This window comes from Limulus polyphemus, unplaced genomic scaffold, assembly GCF_000517525.1.
Source record: "Limulus polyphemus unplaced genomic scaffold, Limulus_polyphemus-2.1.2 Scaffold1287, whole genome shotgun sequence".
In the NCBI taxonomy this organism is placed as follows: Eukaryota; Metazoa; Arthropoda; class Merostomata; order Xiphosura; family Limulidae; genus Limulus; species Limulus polyphemus.
The window spans coordinates 136108-146206 of NW_013666897.1; the positions used below are offsets into that span (position 1 = coordinate 136108).

The window sequence follows — 10099 nt, forward strand, 5'->3', positions numbered from 1 at the left end:
TGTATAGGCTTCACTAACGTGACGTTTAGGCGGTTCGTTTAACTATTATACGTGATGTACGTTGTTTTTTTTTTTTGGAGGGGGGTTAATGAAAGTGTTCTAAAACACGACATTAATTTCTTGACGACCTAATAGATTAACATTGAAAAAAATCAAACGGTCAATTAATGTTAAAATGTTTTACTATTTATTTGTACATGTTTAAATTATATAGTACAAATACTAAGGATGCACATACCACGTGTGAAACGCGTGTTTGTCGTTACTTTTCAGCTATGTTTTTGCGGCTTATGGGGTTTAAAATGAAACAAAAGGGAATGCTCAATAGCCGTGGGACTTGAAATTCTATTAGGCAGGATTAGAGCAAATTACTCTATGAGACCTTGGGCGTGTTCAAATATATCAATCGAAAGGATTTGACGTCCTGAGTCCAAAACTGTAATTGGATCTCAAATCGGTAAAGAGATGACTGAACTATGAGCTAAAAGTTTGTACTTTTGCTTGTTCCATTAGTTCTATGAGCCTCTATGCCGCGACTAACAATTTAACATTAACAGGCCCTGTCGATATTTTAAGACTTTTTTCGTCATTTGGTTTGCACGCTAGAATCTTCATGCATTAAGAGCAGAAGGCGTGGTTTAGTGTGTTAAACCTATGAATCCGTTGCTGCAAAACGTATTCCTACATTTGGGGGTGGTGGATGCCCTATAAGAGTAACGGTCAAATTCCAGTATTCAGACAGATAAGAGTAACGCTAAACCTAGCGTTGGGTGCTGTTAGTTAGCTGCCTTAAGAAAAGCTTATCAGTTGAAAATTAGGAACGAATATGTGCATATAGTCCTGTGTTTGGCTCTGCATGAACAAGAAAATGAGATCTGTATTTATCCAAGTTTCACATTTTATTTCTAGGCACAGGGACGTTTGGACGAGTGTGTCTATGTAGAGACAAAGTGACCACCAACTACTATGCCATGAAAATCTTACAGATGGCTGACGTCATCAGACTAAAGCAAATAGAACACGTAAAGAACGAAAAAACAATTCTTCAGCAAATTAAACACCCCTTTATCATTGAATTGTAAGTATGAAATTGTCTTATTTAAAATTTTAGTTTGGCTTATATATCGATACTTTCTATTAGATTTTAGTCTGATGGATAAATAATCAGGGCATCGGCTTGTCCTTATAGGTTGGGAATACATTTGTAACAAGGAAAAAAAGATATTATTTTAGTTGTTATTTGTTATTAAGCACGAAGGGCTAGCTGTGCTCTGACCACCACGGGTATCAAAACCCGGTTTCTAGCGGTATAATTCTGCAGACATACCACTATGCCACTGAAGGGTATAATTTTTAAAAATGCATTTGTTTTCACTCATCTTTCTAAAAGCCAATGGCTTAACTTATAAAAAAATAAAACAGATTATAATGTCAACTACAGATATCAATATAAGGTTATTTAATCCACACTAATATCAATGCACAGTCATCTACCAACCGCTTGTTTGTTTGAAGTTAAGCACAAAGCTACACAATGTGCTATCTGTGCTATGCCCAACACGGGTATTGAAATCTGGTTTTTAGCGTTGTAAGTCCGCAGACATATCAGACGTACCCTTGACAGTTGAAAAAAGCATCAAAAATTTTAAAAAATGCAAACAGACAAAAATAATATAATAATGAGATCATAATATTGGCCCGGCATGGTCAGGTGGTTAGGGTGCTGGACTCGCAATCTGCGTGTCGTGGGTTTGAATCCCCGTAAAACCAAACATGCTCATCCTTTCAGCCGCGGGGGCGTTATAATATGACGGCCAATCCCACTATTCGTTGGTAAAAGAGTAGCCCAAGAGGTGGCGGTGGGTGGTGGCGACTAGCTGCCTTCCCTCTAGTATTACACTGCTAAATTAGGGACGGCTAGCGCAGATAGCCCTCGTGTAGCTTTGCGCGAAATTCATAGCAAGCAAATTCATAAGTTTGGCTTAACAACAGAGTTGTCACACACATACTTTTTCAATGTTCGTGCAGAAGTATATATAACACACCTTTTCGTTTCAAGGAGACATATGAGCCTTTGTGATATGTCTGATAATATTCTATATATGTATATATTATATACCCAAATTGTTTGTTGTACTTTATAGTTTTTAGCAAATCTATAATATTAACTTTTAATTTTTTCATTGCTACTTTCCGCTGACATTTACCCTATTATTACCTGTATAATGAATTATTTGACCTTTGGTAATACACCTACGTATTTTACATTTCCTTATGTTTATATTACAACTTCTTTTTTATTATTTGCCGCTTCTTTTTCATATATCAGTAGACCTCACTAATCACCTGATTAATTAATTTATCTTATCGTTATGACTAACAGTAACATTTCCTTTTTTCATAAATATTTCTTTCTTTATAAACTTTCTTCTGAACTCTCTTTAAAATAAAAGACAAATTCAATCAAGTACACAAAGGTATAATTTCCCGCGTTAAACATACATGAAGATCAAAAATGACCTGAACCACTCATACTACACTAATGTAGTTGGAGGACCATGCCTCCGCTGTTAAACAGTTAAACCCAAAATAAGGGAGCAACCTGTAGTTGCTAACTTGACTACATTTTATGTCGCGTGAGAAACTAACAGATTGGACACACTTAAAGGACATTGAAAACGATCTTTATTTAAACATAATAAAAGAAAACAGCGTGCGTACCTGCGTAGATAAGTGGACAGTTGCCTCTATTGGATCTGTGAATAACTTGTCAGGTTTCCTCCCTCAAGATGAAAATCTGCCGAACTAGTCACCAGGGATACCAAGTAGAACTAAGCAAAAAACGTGCACTTGAATTGAACAAGTAAACTCGCTTTCTTTGTGCAAATGGTAGCATCACCTTGTGGCCTTTTCTCCCTCAAAATATTGTTCAGCTGTTGCAATCAGATAACGTCATAATTAGCATATATTACCGGACGTAGCAGAGAGACAATCTAGTAATCACAATGTAGTTGCTGGTATTGGAATTTGGAGTCAAGTAATTGAAATGATAATCAGCTCTTCGGCAGTTAGTTGTACAAACAACCAGACAAAGAATCCAGAGTTATCGTTTTATAGGTTCCCAAAAGATCCAGTACGTAGATTTAAATGGAATGTGTCTGTAGAGCGTACAGACCCGAATAACATTGACAAGGCTTGGCAACCGTCGTTCCCATTTTATATCTGGTTAGTACTAATTGTATATACAATGTACCTTCTCACAATTATATTGGACATATCTTGATAGAATCTGTAGCTTGTAAATATTTGGTGCTTCCCGCAATCTCAATACTATGATACAGACCCATACAATTAGTACTAGTTATAAAGGCCCAGTGGGCGATAATAAAGTTTTATCAAAAATGTGGCTTGCCAAGATAGGTGGTCTTAAAATCCAGGGCTTACTTGTGTAAAATATATGGTAATGTCTACTGAAAAAGTGGTTTTACAAGTCAGGATGATTTAAAATAGAATACAATACGATAGAACATAAACAATAGGCCTAGCCACTAAAAACAACTTCGACTTACCCTCAAGTAAACTATGTAGTTGGACGTCTTGTACATTTTCCACAGTCTAACATCGTGCACCCATCCGGCCACAAAATACTTGTAAGTGTCAAGACTTTTACAGGCATTGAACTGTTTTCCGGTGAAAAAAGATTGCCAGGCCTAAATAATTTACGATATAAATATTTTTAATATGTGAGACGTTATCGTTTGTTTGTAATTGTAGGCCTAAATCTGATCTTCCGTTTGCAATGTCGACTAATTTACTGGCTTCTACTTCTAGCGCGATTGTCAATGTCATTGCTGACGAGATGGGATAACTTAAGACCGACTTTTTTGCACTTTTCTACATATCTTGACTTGCAAATATTGTCTAGTTTTCTAGTAAATTTGTGAAAAATAAACGGAAAACTAGATGATTGTGTACCAGAGGCTACGTTTTCACGAATAATGTTTATGTCCAATGTGGCCGCTAATTGTTGCCGTGTTTACTGTGGTCACGTGACTGCATAAGGTCTAATCCTTTTAACCCGGATGCTAAATGTATTACTACAATATTCCTATGGGCAGAAGAGATGTCAATTACTACAAAGAAACGAAGAAACTAGGACAAGTAAATTTTAATGACTTTCGGTACCACGTGTTGCCGCCATTACATCATGGAAACTAAATAAACGAAAAGAAAAATCTTTATATCTCTAAAGTAAGTATGAAAATATAATATGCTCCCATATCACTCTATTTTGGTAGTTATTCATCGTTTTCCATGTTTAAATTATTGGAAATAATTAAGAAAAAAGTGAATAAAATGGCTAAAAACTACAAATATTATGCGAATTTTCCCCTCTACTGTATGCAAATAAACTGCACTAGAGTATAGTCACATATTGATAGTTTGCATTGTGAGTGGTAGTCTCCTGACCAATCAGATAGTGCCATACTATCATAATACCAATAAAAGTGTAGGTAGTCATATCATTTCCAGCAGTGGCGTGGTGAATACAATCACAGCTTCCATGACAGAAGTGCTACCTGATAAACGTGTATATATTAAGGTTGTCGCTGTATACTACTCCATGCGACAGATTGAGGTAAAGTTTTATGTTTCAGTAGGAACTGCAAGAAAACTCTGAAGAGGTTAAACTAGCAATATTAGTAATAGAAGCAGTCGAGGTTGAAAGCCTATTATTTTCAAAAGTAACTCAGAATATGCTTTTTACATAGTGCTCGACAATCCAGTAGAGATCCTGCTAATGACCAAGCTGTAAGAACAGGTATGAATCTTAATAAAGTTTCTTTCATTACTCAATCAAGCCGTTTCCAAACTTTATTGTCTAATCAAATTTCAAAGGTGTGAATGTTACCTATAGTAAAATACACACTAGCACTAATGGGTGTGTAGTTACTCAACAACCACTGCTTAGGAGCTATAACCTAACTAAAAAACTGAAATGGACATCATACTTCAATTAAAGTTCGAGGAAGGTACTGTTTATAGATAAATCCAAATGCAAACTGTTTGGCAACATTTAACAGTAGTTCGTAGGATGGCAGAGAATGGCATCATGGTCAACATAAGACATCTACAGTGACACTAGCTGGGAGACCAATAAGTATGGGCTGTATCTTAGCCATTCTTGTTGAAAATCTACACAAAACTGACCACATCCTGACTGCAGAGAAATACAAGAAGATTCTTACTCCCTTACCTTAGGAAATAGACATGTTGGGCAGCGGTTCATCTGTAAGAAAAAAATAGACTGATGGAACACTCATAACTCTGGCTTGAGTTCGCAGGAATGGATTATTCTATACAATGTCCAAATGTGAATATTGTTAAATTGCATAAGCTTATATGAAAACTGAGAAGGTCAATCAGCAACCAAAAAAAAAACTTTACTGAGTTGTGGAGAATAATACAGGACATTTGGAACAATACTTCACAGTCACACATTGATAAACGTTGAGACTCCTGTATGTGTACACCTGTGCGTTTCCATACGTATTTCCAAATCTATTTATATCATATATATATATATATATATATATATATGTATATGTAGTTAATTAAACTAGAAACACAAAGTCTAGAAAAACAAACGGATCGACGAGGATAAAACTACAAAAGTAACAGAAATTGAAAATTATTTAGTAGAATATCATATACCATATTTTGTTTTCATAGGTTGTTATTGTTGATGTCTGTTATTAAGCACAAAGATACACAAGGGCTATCTGTGCTCTGCCCACCACGGTTATCGAAATCCGGTTTCTAGAGGTAGGGTACACCATCTATCAGATTTAACCTGAATTCACTTGTCTAAAATATTACAAATGTAAACATAACAAGCATATTTCGGTGGTACAGCCCACATTTATAGCACTTTTCACTGATAGCAGCCTGTTGTGGAAATGTGCCTGCTTAAATGGTGTTATTTCTCCTCGTTTCTGAGTTTGTTTTTCTTGATCTGATATTTTCAGTTCATATAGCTTATTATTATCAGTGATTTGAAAGTGCTGATTTTAACTATGATGTTAAGTTTATTTGCTTTGTTTTAGTGTTGTTGTTTTTTGGTAGATATTTTTATATATAGTTGTACTATTTTCTATGTTAACATTAAATAAATCTGCAGGAGAGGACGTCACTTGTAATGTTTAAACTGCACCGATGTCACACTACAAAGCATTTTGTTTGTTTGTTTGAAGAACGTGGACAACACACGACGATACCTCACTCTATATGTTGTTCGAATATGTGTGTGGTGGCGAGCTGTTCACATACCTCAGAAATTCCGGCCGCTTCAATAGCACTACAGGAAATTACTACGCTGCGGAAATAGTGCTTGTTCTGGAGTACCTCCATAAGCAACAGATTGTTTACCGGGATTTAAAACCCGAGAATTTACTATTAGACAAAGATGGCCATTTGAAGCTGACCGATTTTGGATTCGCTAAAATTCTGACCGATAGGTAATTTTAGTATTATCATCAAAAGCCTATAATATCTGAAATTCAAAAGCCATCTATAGTACAGTAACATATGTTATGATTAAATAATTTCACTTATCCTGATGAAATTCGAATTTAAATTTTAATGTCATCATAACATTATTATCATCAAAAGCCTATAATATCTGAAATTCATAAGCCATCTATAGTACAATAACATATGTTATGATTAAATAATTTCACTTCTCTTGATGAAATTCGAATTTCAATTTTAATGTAATCATGACAATGTTATTATAAATAAGTTACATTTGTTACTACAGGCATAAGAAATGTTAAACTTTTAAATTCATAAGACTAATGTATAAAAGGAAACAACAAATAGTTGAACTAATGAGCGTTGTTCAAAATAAAAACTGTATTGATAATCATGGCGCCTGCCATGTTATCTAGAGTGAACTAATATGTTTCGTATCTCAACCGCAAGGAGAAAAAGCTTAAATGTTAAATCTAGCTACAATTCTGGATAGCCTTATTTTTTTTATTTTTTTACGGTATGAAAGACTGCTAAGGTGTGTATTTTAACAAAATGTACACCAAACTGTCTGCTAGACCCAAAACTATATAAAACTGAGATTTGGACAGTATACTTAGGAATTAATCAAATTTAGAGCTGCTGAAAACTGATATTGCTAGGAATTGCATTACATAACTAAGTATGGTATAGGATTTGTTATCCAATATATCAGTAAATATGTTCATATTTTAAACCATAACATTGATATTTAGTATAGTCGAACTTATCATGAGATTGTTAAAGAAATCTGTACATGTTATTAATCTAGTGTTGAAACTATACCATTTTTCCTATTGCCTTGTAAACATTTCAGGACCGTATTTTTCAACCAAAGAACCTGCCTAAAAGGCTCTCAAACTAGCAGTCTTGATGCATTCTCAGGTACTTGGGAATAATTTCACAAAACATATAATACTTTATAATATACATAAAATATTATACGTGGTTGACTAAAGTCAATATTTTACAAAAACAAAAATGAAGTAACACAAAATAAAACACGTGATCAAATTGCGAGTCGAGCGCCTTATCCACCTGGCCATGATATAATAATGGTATTCCAATTAAACTATATTCACCATATCCATTGCCGATGACGCGTTCCGCTCAATCAAAAACTCTTCAGGCCAGCTGGGGCAAACAATATTAGTCAGAACACTATATATATATATATATTCCATTTGTTATAATAACAGTTGTTATGGGGTGAAGGCCTTTTACAATTATAATTATAATTATACTTGTCATAAGACACCACTATTAGGCCTATTATATTTTCAAGTACTATGTTCTGTATCTAGTCCCTTAGGGAATTTCAAGAATTAGAACAAATTAGACGACAAATGGTATGGAAAATATAGTGTGATTGGAATACTATTGTTATACACTCTTCTAATCCTTGAAAGATCCTAAGGGACTAGATTAAGTACTGATTTGTGAAAAATACTTTGGCAATAGTAATTTAGAAGGTTTTGGGATAGTATGTCAAGCCTATCATATAAGGTACTCGTTTGCATGTTTATTAATATTTTTGAAATACATTACAGCATCTCAGCTAATAAGAATTTTATATTTTCTTAGAAAAAAAGAAACATAGTAAGGTTTTTCGCGGGAAACAGTTTAGTAACAGTATACGTAGATGCTTTAAGATATCCAGAAATAATTTCATTTAAGATTGTTTAGTTTGATTACTTGCAGAACATGGACACTGTGTGGGACGCCGGAATATTTAGCGCCAGAAATTATCCAGAGTAAAGGCCACAATAGGGCTGTGGATTGGTGGGCTTTAGGAATTCTTATATATGAAATGCTAGCCGGGTAAGTTTATTTCATAATATTTATAGATCAATATATCTATGAGTTTCCTGTAATCTAAACACAAATTTTAAAACACATAAGGTGTCATTGGGGTATTTACAAAGAAAACCTAATGTTTCAAATCATGACCTTTTATAAACTATTTGTACTTGATGAATAGAAATTGACCAGAGGTATATTAAGAACTATAAGATTTATTCCTTAACGTTTCATCATAGTACAGAATGTTTCGAAATAATATTATTATTCATACCTAAATCACTTTTCTTGCAAACTAACATTATTTTTCTTTGTATTTTCTCTCTTTTTCAACAATATGACATTAATGACTAGAATAAAACGCGTTTCAGAATGCAGGATAATGAGAGAAACAAAAACACTGTTCAGAATAGATGATCCTTGCTGCTCCTTCACTAAGGAATAGAATAGATGGCACACCAACCATTCCTGAATAAAGCATGTTATCCTTAACATACCTCTATTGAAATTTGATTATCCGAGGACGATGAGGTTTTAAGATAAAATCATTTTAAATATAGTGTTTTCTCTATAGTCATCTTGTACATTAGTGGTTTAAGTACAAGTTCTACACGGTATTTATTACATCTTTCTGTACATATATGTTATATGTTTGTGTGATTAAAAAAGTGAACTTGTGGAACTCACATTAGATGCGGAAAATATCTACCTTGCTTGACAAGTATTTAAAATGTTGAACTTATAGAAGTATATGATAATCTAAATAATGTTTGTTTTCGGAATAAGTTGAAGCAAATACACGTTCCGATATAAATCCAAATCTGGCCCTGTACCTTTCCCTCAAACAAATAAATTTAGTTAAGTAAGCTGCTTGTTTTAATTACCAACAAGAGTTTCGATATTTAAGGCATATTCAATATTGATTTCAGTAACAATCAGTTCTTCTGTCACGCAGTTTTAGGGTGTACGTTATATACAATATATATTCATAGCATTTCGTGTATTTCTCAGATAGGCTGTTTTATCAATATAGAAGTTATATACATGTATATTTACACCTAGTCAATAGAGAAAGTACACCTACCAAGAAAAATATAAGAAAATACATGCATAATTTCTCATTGTTTGAAATAGGTATCCACCTTTCTTTGACGAGAATCCGTTCGCTATATACGAGAAGATTTTAGTTGGCAAGATTGAATGGCCACGACATGTTGATCCAGTTGCTAAGTAAACAAGAGTCCAATTAATTATGACCAACAAGTGTTTTCTATGATCTATATATTTTATGTATTTTCTCAGTTATAAAATTCAAACATAATTCCCTTTATTTATGCAGATGTGTACATTAGTTTATCAAATGCTACTTTATATTTTTAGGTTTTTGTTTCAGTTTCTTGTGATTTGAAAATTGTAATCTAAATTCACGTATTTTAACATTTCTATAGAGACAATTCCATTTTTCGATATGTTGTTTATTGTAGAGCTCTTACGATATATTTCGCTTAGTATCTTAAGGATGTTTTTCTGGGAAGTACTGTACGAGAAAATTGTTCGGATTGTGCTCTTTAGTCATACGCAACTCATTGCATCAAAATGATTCAATGTACAGGGCTCAAAATTTTCATAGATTTTACAGATATAAACTGTAATGTTTTATATATTAAAAGTGGTACCGTTAATTTTAAAAATATAATAGTTTTTCAAGAACTCCAGTTTCTCAGTAAAG

General features: G+C 33.6%; 1 protein-coding gene across 2 annotated transcripts in view; it reads left to right on the top strand.

Annotated features, from left to right (window-relative positions):
- Positions 1-10099, top strand: part of LOC106462941 (protein kinase DC2-like) — a 51317-nt gene that overhangs the window by 30923 nt on the left and 10295 nt on the right. For both annotated transcript variants that reach the window (XR_002611379.1, XM_013922909.2), the window contains exons 2-5: positions 910-1078; positions 6255-6518; positions 8272-8391; positions 9505-9600. Coding sequence is in view for 1 of the 2 variants with exons in the window: in XM_013922909.2 (XP_013778363.1) it covers positions 910-1078; positions 6255-6518; positions 8272-8391; positions 9505-9600 (649 nt within the window). In the remaining variant the exon portion in view is untranslated. The remainder of the gene's footprint in view (positions 1-909; positions 1079-6254; positions 6519-8271; positions 8392-9504; positions 9601-10099) is intronic.